The sequence below is a fragment of the Chroicocephalus ridibundus genome, chromosome 1 (assembly GCF_963924245.1).
Source record: "Chroicocephalus ridibundus chromosome 1, bChrRid1.1, whole genome shotgun sequence".
Classification (NCBI taxonomy): Eukaryota; Metazoa; Chordata; class Aves; order Charadriiformes; family Laridae; genus Chroicocephalus; species Chroicocephalus ridibundus.
Window position 1 is genome coordinate 57,623,889 of NC_086284.1, and position 17,719 is coordinate 57,641,607.

At 36.1% G+C, this 17,719-nt stretch overlaps 1 protein-coding gene across 12 annotated transcripts in view; it reads left to right on the plus strand.

Annotated features, from left to right (window-relative positions):
• The window catches only part of GPC5 (glypican 5), a 738,578-nt gene that overhangs the window by 481,180 nt on the left and 239,679 nt on the right, over nt 1-17,719 (plus strand). For 2 of the 12 annotated variants that reach the window (XM_063336249.1, XM_063336278.1), the window contains one exon: nt 4,906-5,443. The exons of 9 other annotated variants lie outside the window; for them this stretch is intronic. In XM_063336249.1, the coding sequence (XP_063192319.1) occupies nt 4,906-4,916 (11 nt within the window). In that variant the 3' untranslated portion in view covers nt 4,917-5,443. Of the gene's footprint in view, nt 1-2,143; nt 2,157-4,905; nt 5,444-17,719 lie in introns of those variants that run through there. One more of the 12 variants, XM_063336294.1, reaches the window with a different exon arrangement.

Consider the following 17,719-nt stretch of genomic DNA (forward strand, 5'->3'; position numbering starts at 1 on the left):
CTTAACTAAAGCCAAATAAAAGGGTATGACTGGAAAATTCACTTCAAAAGTGCATTCTGGGTATGTAAAGAAAAAAAAAGTTAATGGTGATCTATCCTTTCATCTCACAGAGAGAGTGAGAAGGAAAAACTGCAATAGAAGGATATACTAGAAGTCAGATTTTTTTTCTGCTCTTAATTGGAAAGAGTAGGAAGACTATAAAATTTCTGATAAAATCAAATTGTAAAAGTGGACAGACCAGAAAAGACTTCCAAATGCATTTAGTGATATAAGCACCTTACTTTCTAGACACACTCACCTTTATAGAAATCTTGATGGACAGAAATAAAGCTGGATAGAACAAGGAGGTCAACTGGGTAGAGAGACATAAATAAATACAGTTTTTCTACTTATAGACTGGTCAGTTTTAACACAGAATCATAGAATGGTTGAGGTTTGAAGGGACCTCTGGTGGTCATCTTGTCCAACCCACCTGCTCAAGCAGGGACACCTAGAGCCCAGTGCCCAGGACTGTCTCCAGATAGCTTTTGGATATCTCCAAAGATGGAGACTCCACAACATCCTGGCAACCAATGCCAGTGTTCGGTTGCCCTCACAGTAGAAAAGTGTTTCCTGGTGTTCTGATGGAACATCCTGTGTTTTTGTGCCCAGTGGTCCTGTCACTGGGGACCACTGAAAAAAGTCTGGCTCCGTCCTTTCTGCACCCTCCCTTATATATATGTACATATTGATGAGATTTTCCCCTGAGTCTTCTCTTCCCTGGGCTGAAAAGCCCCAGATCTCTCAGGCCTTCCTCATGGGAGAGATGATCCAGGCCCTTCCTCATCTTCGTGGCCCTTTGCTGCAGTCTCTCCAGTATGTCCATGTCTGTCTTGTACTGGGGACCCCAGAACTGGACACAGTACTCCACGTGTGGCCTCACCAGTGATGAGTAGAAGGGAAAGATCACCTCCCTAGACCTGCTGGCAACACTCCTCCTGATGCAGCCCAGGATACTGTTAGCTTCCTTGGCAGCAAGGGAAAATTACTGGCTCATGTTCAATTAGGTGTCCATCAGAACCCCAGGTCCTTTTTGCAAAGCTACTTTCCAGATGGTTAGGCCCACACATGTACTGATGCATATGGTCATCCTGCCCCAGGTGCAAGATTTTTGGTTTCCCTTTGTTGAACTTCATGACGTTCCTCTTAGCCCACTGCTTCACCCTATCGAAGTCCCTCTGGATGGACACACAACCCTCTGGTGCATCACTAACCCTTTCCAATTTTGCGTCATCAGCAAACTTGCCCACCATTTTAATTATTAATGGAGATGTTGAACAGGATTGGACCCAGTATTGAATCCTTGGGTACACAGATAGTTACCAGCCTCCATCTAGATTTTCTACCATGATCACCACCCTCTGTACCCATCTGTCAGTCAGTTTTCAGTCCACGTCACTGTCTGCTCATCCAGACCATAATTCGTCACCTTGTCTATAAGGATCTTATGCGAATAGTATCAAAAAGCCTTACACAGTCAAGGCAGATTATATCCACTGCTTTCCCCTGGTCTACAAAGACAGTCATTTCATCATAGAAAGTTATCAGGTTGGTCAAGCATGATTTTCAGTTTGTGAATCCATGCTGACTACTCCTGATGATTTTCTTGTCCTTCGTACGCCTGGAAGTGGTTTACAGGATTAGTTGTTCCACCACCTTCCAGGGACTGAGGTGGTCTTTACTAGCCTATAGTTCTTACTGAATTCATTGCTCTGTTTAAATATGAAAGTAATGAGTTTATTGAAGTTTTTTTTGTTTACCATTGAACTGATGAAGAACCCAGCAATCAACTTTGGAGACTTGACATATTCAATAACTAAAGTACATACATCCAGATTTTCAGTCACTTGTATAATAACCACCAGATTTTTGTTGCAATGCACTTCTCAGGAGCAGTAGCAAGTATTTAATAGGTAACGTTGTAAAAGTTAATTGCCTTAATACATATGTTTAGTGAACAGAATTCTGTTAAAAAAATGTGCCAAGAATCCATCATTTTGTGAATTAACTTAGATAATGAATTAGCATTAAATATTATGTTCCGTGCAGGTTTTTAATGGGGTCTAAATGTGGAATTAAAATGGTGTTCTGTGATTTGTTTTAGGACTCACTGTAGAGTGTTCTATGAAAAAAAAAAAAACATTATTGGTACGTCAGCCTTCTTTCCCATTTTACTTCTTACTCTTGTAGATATCTGTTAGTCTTTAGAAGTAGGTCTCCAAATTTTCCACCATTATAATTTTCAAGTACAGTGTTTGGTTTAAATAAAGTAAAAATCACCAGTATGGTAAAATTTAAGTTTTCTTGTCTCTAAACTGGATAATATAAAACTAGCTAGGAGAAAATGCTTCATATCATGCAACTCACCAATGTCCAATAACATACAGGATATATTCTGAGTTTATTGAGTTAGACGATAAAACTTGTAAGTCATTGCAACAGAGGGAATATTTTTATTCATCTTGTTTGAATCTGATCAGCAGAATATATACCAGATATTGAAAGAATTGTTTTTAAAATAGCAGAAATAAAACACTGTCTAATCCTAAAGGTGTTGTAAAAAGAGTTCTGAATGCAACTGTAAATGTTCTGGACACGTAATACAAAGGGGATTATGTTTTTCTACAGCATAATAAAAAAGGTAAAAGAAATTGAATGAAATGAGGAAGAAACATGTGAGGTAATAAAATAAAGACAAGCAAAATTGTTTTCTTATTTCTGGGGAAAGCACTGGAACCCCAAAAAACTGTGTAACAACAGTGTATTTTGCTTCCACATGTATTTTATGTATGCATTTTCAAAACCAAAATCTCCCTCAAAATGCACTCTTTTGGTAATCCGTGATTTTTTATATTTTTTAAAATATCTTGGTACATGAGGAAAGGCTTACCAAGGACGTGTTTGATTACCTGAACTTTATATATTTGCTGCAACTTATTAGTGTTTGAAGTTTTCCTAAACCAAGTAAATAATCAACTTTAAAAAAATAAAAACATTAGTAAGGGAAAAAGGGAATTAAATTTAATAAAATACAGTGTGCATGATCTCTAACTTTTTAGCATTTTTGGCATTTTCTTGATAATGTAGCAAGTATGTTTAAATCAGTCATTCCTTTTTTGTACTGGTGAAAAGTTCTGACATGAATCCATCACATGAAATTAAATACAGGAATGTACTGACTTTTTAAAACCATTGTCTATCCAGCTTTATAAAATTAAATCTTTACTAAGGCATATAAAAAAAAAATTATTTTTTTTTTTTTTTAAAAAAGGCACAATTTAAGCTTGCTGGGTAAAAGTAATGAGAGGAAAATTGCCTTATAGTATTTTCCTGGTTTGGAAGTCTCTTTCGATAGACTACTCAATAAGAAAAAATGAAATAATGCATGCGTAGCTTTTTCTTCTGCAGACTAAATCTTCCCTGTTTCTTTTGTTAGTGTGTTTCTCATATTTATAATTACTTTCTCTTAATAAGCTTCCATCTTATGTCATCTGATTTTTTCTGTTAAAAACTCATGCTTTTGTTGAACAAATTAAATATCATTCATATTGCAGTTGCATGAAGTTTTGCAGAAAGAATAAAAAATCTCCATATGCAGAAATTATATTTTGTACTTAGAAATTATAAATCAGAATTTGAAAATTCCTAAATTTGATAGTTGATGATTTTATGAACATTTATCAGGTAGCAAATTCTTTGAACATTAAGTAATCTTTCTTTTATATCTTAATTTTATAGATGGAACTTTGTGCCAAATTTCTGTATAATTTCACACTAGTAATACTATGAGTTTAACTTCATATTTCCTAGCAGATGATTGACAGATTAATACACTCTGACTAGCTCTGCTACTTTTGTTTTTTTACTCTTTCATGTAAAGCAATTTCAGCTTTCTTAATGCTTCCAGATCAATTGTACTGTTATTAAGGATGGAGATGAGACTGCCCTGAAAGATTACATTAGAACTTTTTGAATCTGGGGAAGATCAAGGTTCTGATTTAAACTTTGTAACTTGGGTGTGTTTTGACTCAAGTGTGAATTTATTGATATAATACATATAAAAATGAGCTTCATGTCACTTTGCCTTCTATAAATTCAAGTCCTCACGGTACAGTGTCAGAACTGCAAAACATTTTGTTTCAAAGCATTACAAGAAGTTCTGTGAAAAAAAAAAAAACCACAACCTGAAAAAGAAGCCTTTGTGAAAACTCAGTATCCGAGTCTAGCAAAATAATAACAAAAAAATACAAAAAGATCTCTAAGCTAGAGGCTATGTTCTGCCCTCCGTCTACAGAGAGATGGACATAGCTGATACTGATACCGTGATACAAATAATAAAATTAACAGTTGGCCAGATTTGCAAGTGCTATTTGTTCGGGTTTGTTTTTTTTATTAATGTTCAAATAAACTGCCCACAGTGGTACTCGAAAGCACACTGAGACGCCTGTCATGAACAAAGGGGGAAGCTGAATGTTGAATGCTCTTTGTTAGGGATTTAATAGATTTCACTTAACTAACAGTCTGAAGCACAGGTAGCCAGTGCCAGCTATTTGTGTAGCCTCCCTGTATAAACAATGAGAAAAATGGACAAATCTTGGGATAGGATGAACTGGTCTCTGAACTGTCTCTTTCTTGTTATTGGTGAGCTTAACAGAAAAAGTTTGTACAAATAGAGCCGAGTTCAGGAGTTCTGTAATCGGGCACTTTTTTAAAGTACCTAACAAACAGCAGGTACTTAACACACTGAAAATTAAAGTACTGCCAGGGAATGATTTTGCCAGTATTATCATGGTTTTTTTCCAGTAGAGCTTGTTGCATTTGTATTGTCTAATCCAACAGCTGGAGTAAATGCTGTTTTGTTCTCAGGGGATGCTTAAAGTATCCAGAAGTTCCCTATCAGAAGAATCTCGGCAATAGTCCATTCAAAACAGGCCAGGAAGTTTACCTTATTATCTGTCCTCAACACAAGAAGATGTTATGCAAAAGTGGAAAAGGTGTCATAGTAGGTAGGATCCCGTAACTCACATGGGCCCAGCTGTTACTGGAGGTTGTTGACTTACTGCTCTTGCAGTTCATGGTGTTATAACTACAGAGAATAAATACTTTTGTTTACAATTGTTTAGTTACAGAACTATACCATTATTATTGTAACAAAAAGCATTGCATCACACAATTGTACAAAGCTACTCTAAAGTTAAAACAAGTTGGGCAATAGTCATCAGACCAAGAATATCCCACACAAAGCCCAGGAAGTCTTGAGAGCTGCTAGCAACGAGAAGGCTGAATTTTGAGGCTATCGGACTACAGAGTCTGACGTTATCAGAAGGCTGGGTTATATTTTGTACTTAGCTTCTCTCTCTGAAGTCAGAGCAATGGAAAAAGTCACATTACATTTTTCCCACTGTTTAATCACTTGGAATTTATATCTTTAAAACTATGCTATGGTTCTTGACTTTTTGAAGTGAAAAATCATACAAAATACTATTTAAAATTTATTTTATGTATCTCCTATAGGTTTTTGCATATAAAAAGTAATGAATAGATTTTAGTTTTGTAAACTACTTTTTGGCTTATCTATGAAAGTCTGAAGGAGAATATATTTGTTTATTTCAGTAAAATGATGGTCTGGTAGGAAGCTCCTTTCTTTTCCCACCTCCCCCTCCATCTGATGAAAAGGGCAGCATGTTGAAATACCACTCAGACATCTCTTGCCAATTGATGCTTTACTAACATTTTGATCAATATGTCTGCCCCTTCCTCCTGGGAGCCATTGAACATAGAAAACTGCAGTTCAGAAGATCACATGAAATTCTCTGCATAGGCAAATGAGCACTTTTTGTTTCACTACTGCTGTGAGATTTACTTGAGATTTGCCTTCTCAAACTAAACTATAAAAGCCTTTTTGTGTTTATTTCTGATTGCAGATAGAAGTTTCTTCAAGTGATTGACCTTGTTTTCTATTGTTTGATAGGAAGAAAAAGCTTGTTTCTCTGGTAGCCCTGCTATGTGATAAGCTGAACACTTTTCTGACACTGAAGCTCCATGGATACGCATTAATCCATAGATCTTAATTTACAGGCATTTCCTTAGAAGTGCTGTTGATGTTTATTTGTTATCAACACAGCATAGCTGCTTTAGTTATAAACAATTAATGTTGTAAGTGTTCAAGTACTTCACATATTCACTGCAGTTATTTCTTTCTCTTAGGTCTCAAATTTTCCTTTAACAATGTTTTGCACTCATAATCCCTAAGTAGACTAATATTTCATTACTGCACTGTATTCAACACAAATTGACTTTTAAAAATTAAATCTGGGGATATCTGTGATCTGAAATATTGCCATGAAAATTAGGTTATGTGATTGCATAAAACCATTAATTAATTATAATGGAATATCAAAATTCAGTAAAGCCTTATTGTTCCTTAATTTCAGATCGTATTTCAATCAGACTTTAAATGATGTTTCTGAGGTTTAAAATCAACTCTGAAAATGAAAATTTAAAAACGACCTACCCAATCTGATCCGGCTTTGTACAGAGATAATTAGATAATCTGAATATTTCGTTGTCACTGAGTTAAAAAAAAGCCTTTAGTGTGGTGAAGGAATTGATTCAGTTACTTCTCCAGTGCTTACCAATAACTCTGTCTCAGTTCGTAGCAGTTAAAAGTCAGTTCTGAACCAGAAACATTGGGCCAAATCTGAATCTGTTTTACTGTGCAAGTAATGCAAGGGCTTCAGTAGGCTAGGTAAAATCAACAGAAATTAACCATTACAAGAAAATGTTTTTCTAAGATTCCTATGTGTAGAGTGGATCAGACTAGGGAATCTGGTATGTAAATTTAACTTTCATTATTGTTATGAATATTGTCTCTCTTTATGCTGCCATGTAGTCTAGCTTCTAGATGGGTGTCATGCTAGATAAGCTTCAACTGTTGGGTTTTTTTGCCTAGCTATGTTTCTCTTGGACAAGGTGGTTCTCCGTACTCCATACACTAATATTGACTTCATGCTTTCTCATCTTGTCTAGATATTTTCTTAAGTATGATGATTGCACATATAGCATTTAAACTAATTTGTTACTCTTGATGTTTTGTTCTACTGCCTGGAATTATAAATAGACAGAAAATCATTCGGGAGAATGATTTTCCATCAATAAAGAACCTTGTTGATACAAAAGTATACAATTTTGCATTTTTTTTTTTACATTACACTCAGCTGCCTATTTGAAGAAATTAGATTAGCTGATGTGAGTTAGAAAAGGAATCAGTCTTGGTTATTTTAACTTATTGGGCAGATGGGTTTTAGTTTTTTGGGTTTTTTTTGAAACTGTTCCCAGAGGAATTAAATGAAAGTTAGTTAAAATTTCTTAGAGATTGAGCAGTGATGGGAGGCGTTTTAATGACAGTCTTTGTCTTCACAAATATAGTACAGAAGGAATTCACTTGGACGTCCTTTTAATTATCAGGTATTAGTTCAAGATATTACGAAACTGGAACTTGAATACTGAGCACATGTGTGTGTAAAATTAAGTATGTACTTAAATATGAATCAAACAATGAAAAGCCTTACATGCCTACACCTATGCCTACACCTACACTTATACCTAGACCTACACTTATTTTACCCTAGAAAATGGTTGGGTCATTTTTCACTGTTCTATTTAAAAAGTATAATAAAGGTGAAATGATTTAATGTTTCTTAAGTAATTGAAGGGAAATATCAGTGAAGGTATTAATTGATGCAAATTCCTTGGAATACTGCAACACTGATTCTACTTACTTTTCCTCAAAGCCACAGGAGAAGAGCACAGATTGTTACTGACTGGAGAAGAAGAAAATTGATTCATGCCAAAAACATTTTGCCATTGGTACTTGTTAGATTCTGGAAGATGAAGCAATCTCCTAGGTGTTAAGGCCACACCAGTATGATTTTGTGTACCCATATTTCAAAATTACTTGGAGACTATCATTGTTTTAGTATTTTCACATCATGAGATGCTATCTCAGAAGTGAGCCACCGAAAGTATTAGTGGCTTTGTCTACACAGCAAACCTGGATGGCCAGTTTAGGACAGATTGTTAAGTTTGGACATAAATCCCTTCCTGTGGTGCTCAGTTATTTCAGCATGTTCTTCCTTGAGTTAGGTGGTACTCTTACACTCAGGTGTCAATCGGTAGAGTTCCTTTCACTGTCTGTTTCATTCCTTTCACAGTCACATAGGCTTACTCTGTAGTCATAGGGAAGAAATAGACCCTTTCAGAGGATGATTCCTCCCAACTATTTTAGATATTTTTCTTCAGATGGGATGAATCACCCTCTGGAGGTGCTTCTCTGTCTTTATATTAAAGAAAAAAACCCCAAATGATAGGTTTTAAGTAGGTCACTAATTCTTCAGCAGCTAAATATAGTTGTGATTAATTCTGATCAAGGTGAAACAGGCCTGGATAAGGGTAAGTATCTGAAATTTGTGTGCAGCCTTGTTGTTACCTGTAGAAGGAAAGATTACTTGGGCCACCACATGACAGGTGGGAGTCAAAATGGACTCACAGACTGTATTCTGCAAAAAAATGTTAATTTAAAAAAAGTAATATCTATCAATAAGTGTTTTATTTAGAATTCTGGTGATCAAAACATGTAACTGTTGCCAACTTCATCAGGTGAAAAGATGCAGATGACCTTTTTCTGTTAAGATCTGACTATAAAATCCTGGCTAAGAAGCAGAAACTTTTGTTTTCAAAAATATTATATTTAGTTGCAAACTATGTTGTATCACAGATACTTATAATAATACTGTCTGGTTCCTTTTGATTTCCAATTTCTCAACTTGTAACAACAATTTTATACCGGTCTTAAAAATGTACAGCCACCAGATATTTCTCGAGACGTGTCAAAAAATAGCAAAATCTGTAGTTTCATAACCCAGGCCTCTTCATTACTGCATTTATATACCTTTGAGTATTATTTTTGTGCAGATTTCTTTTGGAACAACTTCGCCTGTAAATCACATGTTTATTTTTTATCATGAACTTTTAACTTCAAATAAGTTTGTATATATTTTGACAATTCTCTATGTAGCAATGACAACATTGAAATATGTAAGTACACCTTTAAAATACACAATTAAACCTTGTTATGTTGTTATATTAAATATATATTTATCATATTAAAAGTGACATTTAGGAAAAATCTTAAATTCACTAACCTGGATAGTTTTGCCAAGTGATCATTAATCACATATGAGAGCTTTGTCACAAAACTAAGCTGTAAGATAGACGGTGAGCTTGAATCACACTGCCACCTTCACCGGGAAATTAAGACGCAAACAGATGAAATTTATAAATAAACAATAAAGAATTATTTAATTTAAAATATTCCTGGAGGTTGAGGGGGTGCTTACCAAGGAAACAAATGTGAAAGAAACATGGAAGAGATGGAAATAGAAGCTATGGTCTGAAAGCACTAATTGTGCGAATTATATTAGTAGCCATATACTAAAGACAGACTGAATTTTATTGAGATCCTGCTGAGTTAGGAAAAATTTTCTTCATCTGGAAGCATCTGCTTTTCCCACTGAATCTCCAAAGAACCTAAGGCAAATGCAAACACAGTGACTTACTTTAAAACAGATAAAGTTAGCTAAGAGAAGTCCCATCAAAGATAAGTAACATACAAAGGTTTTCTGGACACGAAAGAAAACAATAAATGTGTTCATATTTCACTCAGCTATATAAATAATGATTTTCCTTTCCCCCTTCAGCCTCCTCTTCACTAGTCTTGCTCAGTTTTTAAATGTTCTAGAATTTCTCAAACTAAATGTTGATGAATGGCTCTGCAAAGTGTGTGCTGTTTTTTTTTCCCCACATCCACTCTTGAAATGGAGCACCATAGATTTGCTCAACAAGTTCTTGTCTCTCATCTTTAACCAGACAAAAGAGCAAGATAACTTAGAGTAGTGTCATGAAAATACCATGTCCAGAGTCAAAGAAAAGCACCATGAGACAGGGATATGAAGGTCGCTAGATAAATTGGTTGATTCCTTAACATTTTTCATTCTCATTATGGTCTTTATAACAGGTCTTTTTTAATAAGACTTCCTTTTCAACGTAGTACTCATGCTATTATGGTCACAAGGACAAATACAGGTTGTGGTTTTCTCTTTTCTTATTGCAATCATTTTTTTGTCATAAAAATAGATTACTTTGGTACCATTTGTCAATCTAACCACAATCTTAGCTCTGGGATAAAATTCAGAGCAATATTCAGATAAAATTCTTAAAGAACAGGAAAAGGCACAGAAGGATGTGAAGTGTTCTCATAATGATACGTTTCTCTCCTGAGAATCTAACTCTTTTTCTTCCCAGTTGCGTCACTCCTGTTTGCAATTGGAGCAATTATGTAATTCTTACTACCGTAGCCACACTGACAATGACCAGGAATTAAAAGAACTGTTTTCTCTTTTAAAATGCAATATTGATTATTATTCTTTTGATGTAATCATCAGAAACTGATGATATGTATGGCAGGTGCAGCTTTTTTCTCTTTCTGTCTTCCCCAACTCACTTGGCTAATTTACTTATTCTTTTTAGTCTTTTAATTTTACATCTGTTTATATGGATGTCTTAAATTAATCAGGAGAGATCACTACTAAGGCAGCTTAGCATTCATTTCTCTCTCTCCTCTTCCCCTTTTTCTAAAAATTTCTCTGGTGAAAGGACCAGTAAAAGATATATTTTATGTAGACTATCTTTGATATGGACTGGAAAAGCGTTACAGATACGTCTTGCCTTCTGACAGAGTACACATTAACAATTTATTATTTTTTTTAAATGGTCCACAGTTCACTTGCCTGTATCAAAAACTAGTAAAATTTCTTACTTAGTAAGAGCTGGGGGAAAAAAAAAAAGAAAAAAAGGCTCGTGTGGGTGAGATTTAACTCCAGATTTGAGAGATCAAAATTTGTCTGATCTTCTGTGTACTAGGTCTGTCTGGCATGGAGTTAATTTTCAACACAGCAGCCAGTACGCTGCAGGTATTCCACATAGTGGCATTTGTGACTAAAACAGTGTTGATAACACAATGATGTTTTAGCTATTACTGAATAGTGTCTGCACAGCTCCAAGACCTTCTCTGTTTTTCACTTTGGCCCTCATCAAGTACCCTGAGGGTGGGCAAGAAGTTGGAAGGTGACATAGCTGGGACAGCTGACCCCAACTGACTGAAGGGATATCCCATACTATATGACATGATGCTCAGCAACAAAACCTGGGGTTAGTCTTTCCAAGGTAACAGCTGCTCAGAGATCAGCTGAGTGTCAGTCTGTTGGTGGGACGTGCTGAGTGATTGCCTTTTTATAACTCGGGTTTCTTCCTTTCTCTCTCTCTCTCTTTTTCCTTCCTTCCTTCCTTCCTTCCTTCCTTCCTTCCTTCCTTCCTTCCTTCCTTCCTTCCTTCCTTCCTTCCTTCCTTCCTTCCTTCCTTCCTTCCTTCCTTCCTTCCTTCCTTCCTTCCTTCCTTCCTTCCTTCTCCTATTAAACTGTATTTATCTCAACTCATGATTTTTTCCCACTTTTGCACTTCTGATTCTCTTCCCCATTCTGCTGGGGACAGAGTGAATGATCTACCTACTGGCCAGGATCAATGCACCCCATCCTGCTATAGTCAATGTAGATCAACAGTGTAGGGTGGGATTTAGAGATGCCCTAAGGTATCCTGTCTAGACCCTGCTGGGTCTCCAGAAAGATATAGGCATGCCATACCTTCACTGTCATATCTATCACACACTTTTCTCCTTACCCACTCACCCTCTTCCTAGGTTGTTTTTTTTTTTAGGTGGAACCTAGAAAAATATTACCAGATGGGCACAGCAGAGTTTGCAGTACTACTCCGCCATCCCTAAAATAGGTCATCTATATCTGTAGTCTTTGGAATCCATTGAGCCAATAAGTCTGGATTTTGTGGTCCAGTGCCACATATTAGACATGAAAAAGAAGCTGTGATGATGACCAAGCACGTCAAGTTTCACTATGTGCCTATATTTAACAAGCAGAATAGATCCCCAGATATCCTTTGACTGTGATAGATGCATAGATAGTTCACATAGTCAACCTCCAGGCACTTAAATGTTGACAGGACAGAATGGTATCTAACCTTGTACATAATCACTGTTCATCTGGGCCAAAGAAGAGGCTTTGTATAGTTTTTTATTATTTAGTGCTAGTTTTAAGAAGGTAACAGCTACAATTACCTATAAAGCTTAAAATCTACTTTGCTAATGCCTCTACAAGGAGAAATTTACAGCACTCTCTCTCTTCATTGCACATTGGTATATGACAATATATACAGCATAAAAAATTGGAGGAAAAAAAACTGCTGAGGATGACATGATAACTACGTGTATTTTATGTACATAATGTACTGTGTCACAGAATGGTATTAAATTAATACATTAGATCTTACTACTAAGATTCAAACTGGAAGAACATCCAAAACATCTGCACTTTGTTTAACAGTGCATTGAAATCTGTGACTTTAATGCAGCTGATCAAAACAAAACCTCTTAAAAAAAGCAGATGGGAAGCATTGACACTGGTAATAGGTGAAGGAAGGGCTTATAACAGGAAAGTAAAATTTTCTGGGCTGCTTCATGAACTTTTCCAAGAGAAAGTCCACACTAAATGTATAGGCAGGAGAGTTTAACAACAGGAAATTCTATCAGAGAAGCTGAGGAAGCAGGCAGATGAGATAAACTCAATTATTAAATGATCACGATAACACAGATGAGTAAAGAACTGGGTAGAAGAGTGGCCATGGCAGAGTTAACTCATATCTCCAAGACAAATAAACCAAATAGGGTTTGGCTCCAAGTAGGAGCCTAAACCTTTTTGTCACATGGTAGTCCAATTTGTTACATGTGTAGTGTGATATCAACATGCTAGATCCCCCTTTTGCCCTTTGAGGTCTAAAAGCATCCAGACCTAATGAGTATGTAATTTATTAAATAATACACTGGAGAAGACATGAAAAATGAAACGAATTTATTGAAAAGGGCACATGATTTTGACCCAGATTACCCAGAAAGGAGGACGAAGAGGGTTTTGCTGGTGAAGTGAAACAGAAGGAGCTGTTAAAGCTCAGATGAAAAATTAAAAAGTATGATAGATTAGATAACAGAAACTGAAGTAAGCCATAAAGCACATGAGCGTGTGGTAAATGTGCAGGGAAACAATGAAATTACACAATGTTTTGGGTTTTTTTTAAAGAAAAGCAAAAACTAAGAAGTTAATAATTTTATATACACAAGACTGAACTGGGCAAGCAAATTATGATGTAGATCAGTTGTGGATACAGAAACAAGAGCATAGGAGACAGCAATTGTGTCTCTGTTACTACCCAACTAACAAAATAGATGGGCTCCCAGACTTCCCTGTGGTTTTGGATGGAGTCTGTTCACACACTGGAATTTGATGTGCTGGATTGTGGATATTATCCTGCCTTCTGTGTCTGTTTAGGCAGGAGAAATCAACAGAAATTAACTCTTGATCTGGACATCATAGAGAAAAATGTGATTCGCCTTCAAGATAAAGAAAGATACACAAAAAAGCAAGATGGTACTAAACCAAATTCTGCTTATATGGAATGTTTCACTTTGATAGATTTACAAAAGTTTGGCAGCTTTTTATTTTTTCTGAAAAAAAATTAAGCAGAATATCTTTTTCCTCCAAAATGTAATTACCGACTTTCTGGAATACAGAATTCATCTGCAGAAAGACAAAGTATTTGTTATTAAAAATGCTTTAATTTTGTTAACATGTAGTACTTTGCAGCAGTCTGTAATTCGATGTTCAGTATGCATAACTTTTTGACCTTTGAAAATGTAGCTAATAATATATCATACAACCTCTTGCAAAAATTCAAACATTTTTGTACCATTAGTTTCTTTGGTGCGTTCCTGTGTGCACTGATAAATGTTAAAGCGTCTTTTTTTATAAGGATAGCACTCAGATTTCATTCTCTGAAGTGTGTGAACAGATAGATGCTGCATTATAGTGCTACTACTGACATTTCAATTCAGAGCCAAGGCCACCAACACTTACAGCTACTGCTGTTCTATTAAATATTTGACAGTGAAAGAGACTGAAGATTGCTTCTTTCATATTTCTTGTACATGCTGAGCTATACCAAAGACAAAATGTCAGGTAAAAATCAGTACATACCCTTTTTCTAGTAGCGAAAATCTTAGCTTGCATACAGAAACTGTGGTCTTTGAAGAATATGCGTACTGTGATCCTTTAATTGAAAAGCAGTGTAGGTAGATAATTGTGCAGATTAGAGACATATCCACAATGTGTGCCAATTATGCATGAAAAAAAAAAGTCGACTTCGTATGACGAGAGGGATAAAGTCAGTCCGATATAATCATAGTAGAGACAAACTTTCCCTATAACTCCCACATAAAATTAGAACTTGTAACTTTTAAGTGACGCAGCGGGGGCTAGTTTATTGCTAATGCTTTTGAATAGGCCCTGCAGGGCTTGTTCACTTTTAGTTTCTTGGTAAGTACTTTGAGCATAAATGGAGCTTAAATGAACTGGCATGATAGACTCTCATTTCTGTAACACATGTGAAATTTCCGCTATAGTCATCCCCTGCTCTCTCATCCCCTTGCTTGATAGTACTGTGAGTGACAGTATAAAATTCAGAGACAGGATTTATTTGTTCATTTATTTTAAAATCTGGGGGAAGAGGAGAAAGGGAGTTTCAGAAAACAAGTTATTTAAAAGTAGTAACCATAATCTGCTCGATGTACTGAGGGCCTTCTAGTGAATAGCTCTGCTTTCACCAGCATACAACTTTTCAACTAATCCCAAGTGCTATTGTCAATGCAGTCAGCCATAAAAATCAAGTACCAATACAGTTAAGTGTGTCTGTGCCATTGATGATTTGTGCCACTACTGTTATTGAAGGGGTCAGACATAAGATATTATTTGCATTGTTTTCTCTTTTACCTTTTTTTTTTTGTAATAACTTTTCTTCTCTCCATTGCCCATTCAAAGAAAGAAGTATGTTTTTTTCTCCTCTGTCATAGGGGAAGAAGACTGAGTTTTAGACTCTGCTCTGTCAGGGGTGGATAGAGTGAGAAGGAAACTCAGAGTCTCACTGGGGAGATTGGGGAAGAAGCTGTGTGTAAGGCAGGTTGTAGGGGAAATGGAACTCTGGAAAGACCAAAAGATTTGTAATGTTTCTCTCCAGTACAGTTTTAAGTGGGTGGTTCTGCGTGTAGATGGGAAAAGAAAGTTTTTTATCCTAAGCTTATGCTGTAATTTTTGGAAGAAAGTTGGAGAATTTTCAGGTGCCAAGAACTATACATTTTTGAATTCTCTGAAATTTCCTTTATAATTAACCATAGTGAACCTCATATATGGGCTTCCTGTAGCTTTGGGAAAGTTCCTATCCTTAAAATCATTATTTTGTTGTTGGTCTTCCTGCACGTGTTGCAGGAGTGGTTTCTTGTTAAAGTAACATTAATTTTCAAAACATTCCAATAGGTTTCCATTACCTATCTCTGATGGTGTCACTTTGGCATAGGCATTAAAGGGCAAAGTAAACCTTTGCCAGGTAAAATCAAAAGTGCAATTAGTGACAAAATGCTTCACATGATGCCCAAGATATGCAGGTAGAATCATTATCCAAGTAATCATTTTACACATCTGAATTCCAAACTACACCAGAATAGCACGTTCAAACCACTGCATACAAACAGAAAGAGCAAATAGACCATGTGACACATTCGGCAGGTTAAGCAGTGTTGCATCAATTAACTTCAAATAAAGCTCCCTAAAGGCATGATGTAACATTTCGCTTAAGAGTGATATGGTGTAAGCTGCCTGTTTTAATCTCTGAGCAAGCTGGAATTTTAACTATACAGGCAATCTACCAGAGCCCTGGTTGAGCCCCTGTTGAGACCCACATTGGGTACCAATAAATCTGTCATGGTTTGGGCCAGACTGGACACTGAAGTGAACGACAGATGCTCTCCCCCATCTGAGAGGTGGGAGAAAGAGAAAGAGACTAGTGAGTTTAGAAAAGACTAAACTACTTTAATGAAATATTAATAATAAAGTAATGAAATAATAAAAAGGAAATAATGAAAAAATATATAATATATAAAAAACTGTATCAAGCTCCCAGGATGACAATCACATCACCGGCAGTCACCAGGAAAACTCCAGACTGGACTCAGTGATGGGTGGGAACTGGATTCCGGATCTGGAGTCAGGAATGTACGGATGGCGATCAAAGGCAGATGAACAGAGTCCTCCTCAGATGCCGGCCGTTGAAGAAAGAGAGCTGACTCTTTGATCCCTCAGCTTTTATACTGAGCATGGGGCAGATGGGATGGAATACCCCTGTAGGTCAGTTTGGGGTCACCTGTCCTGTCTGCTTCTCCCCACAGGTGCGACCCCTCTGTGCTTTTACACTTACGACCATCCAATGGAGCATATAACAAAGTCAGCTGACCTTGGTTGTTATAGCAATAAGTGTAAGCAAGTGCCTCTCTGCGTACCATTCCTTGGCATAAATTACGAATAATCAGGCTTTATCGTTCTGAGAATGAACAGGGTCTCCACAATATGCTGTTAATTTCAGAGAGTTCAGTTAGTTAGAAGAGGCTTAGCTAAAAAGTAAAATTACTGAACAGAAAAATGGTTCTGTTTTACCTCAAACCAGAACAGCTTCCAAACATTACATGTGCCTATTACATATTACAATGTAGTATATTTTTATTCAGATTATTTCATTTTGTTAAAGCAAAAAGGGGGGTCATTCAGCTTTACAGAATATTAAATAAATGTTAAATTAATTAATATGGTAACTTCAGAATTTGTAATAATACAATATAAAATGCATGATGTAAGTTGCTGACATAAACACAACCTGCGTAGCTGGGAACTAAGGCAATGGCCAAGTGATTACAAATAATGAGGAATATTTTGAAAAAAAAACCCTACCACTTAAATTAATGTTATTTTCCATGTTAAAAGATTTTTAGAAATAAATTAAAATATTTTTGTGTGGATCCAAAAAAGTTAAAATTTGGTATTGCATTATAATCTTTGAAATCTAACTGAATATGAATAATATTTGTACTACATTGTAATATAAGTGATCACTATTTATGCCTATGAACAAGTTGTCTACCCTTTCTTCATAGAAAAAGAGAAAATCAGGCAATTGGAAGTAAAATGTTGTCAGCTCAGGTTCATCTCAGCTAACTTCAGTACTTAATTGAAGTACAAAGATGGGAACATATTTGCCTCCCAATCAATGAAGAAATTATATACTTCTAGACTGTAAGGGGTCTAGCACACCTGGAAGTGCCATTTCTTCCCGCTGAAAATAGCAGCAGTGCTCAGGAACGTAGAGTTTTAAACTCACAATCCATTTCAACTTGCATAAACCAATAGCTGTGTCAAAAAAAAAAAAGAATAGATGGGCTTCCCTTAGTCTTCCTGGTTGCTCATTCCTGTCCCGCACTCCACCACAGGTTGCACCCACATAGGCACACCTAAGAACATCCAGCAGCACCGGATCCCTAATGGAGCTTGCCACTGAAGGCGAAAGGTGCTGCAATTTTGCATTTTCAGTTAATGTTCTGATTATACTGGATTTCACTACCTAG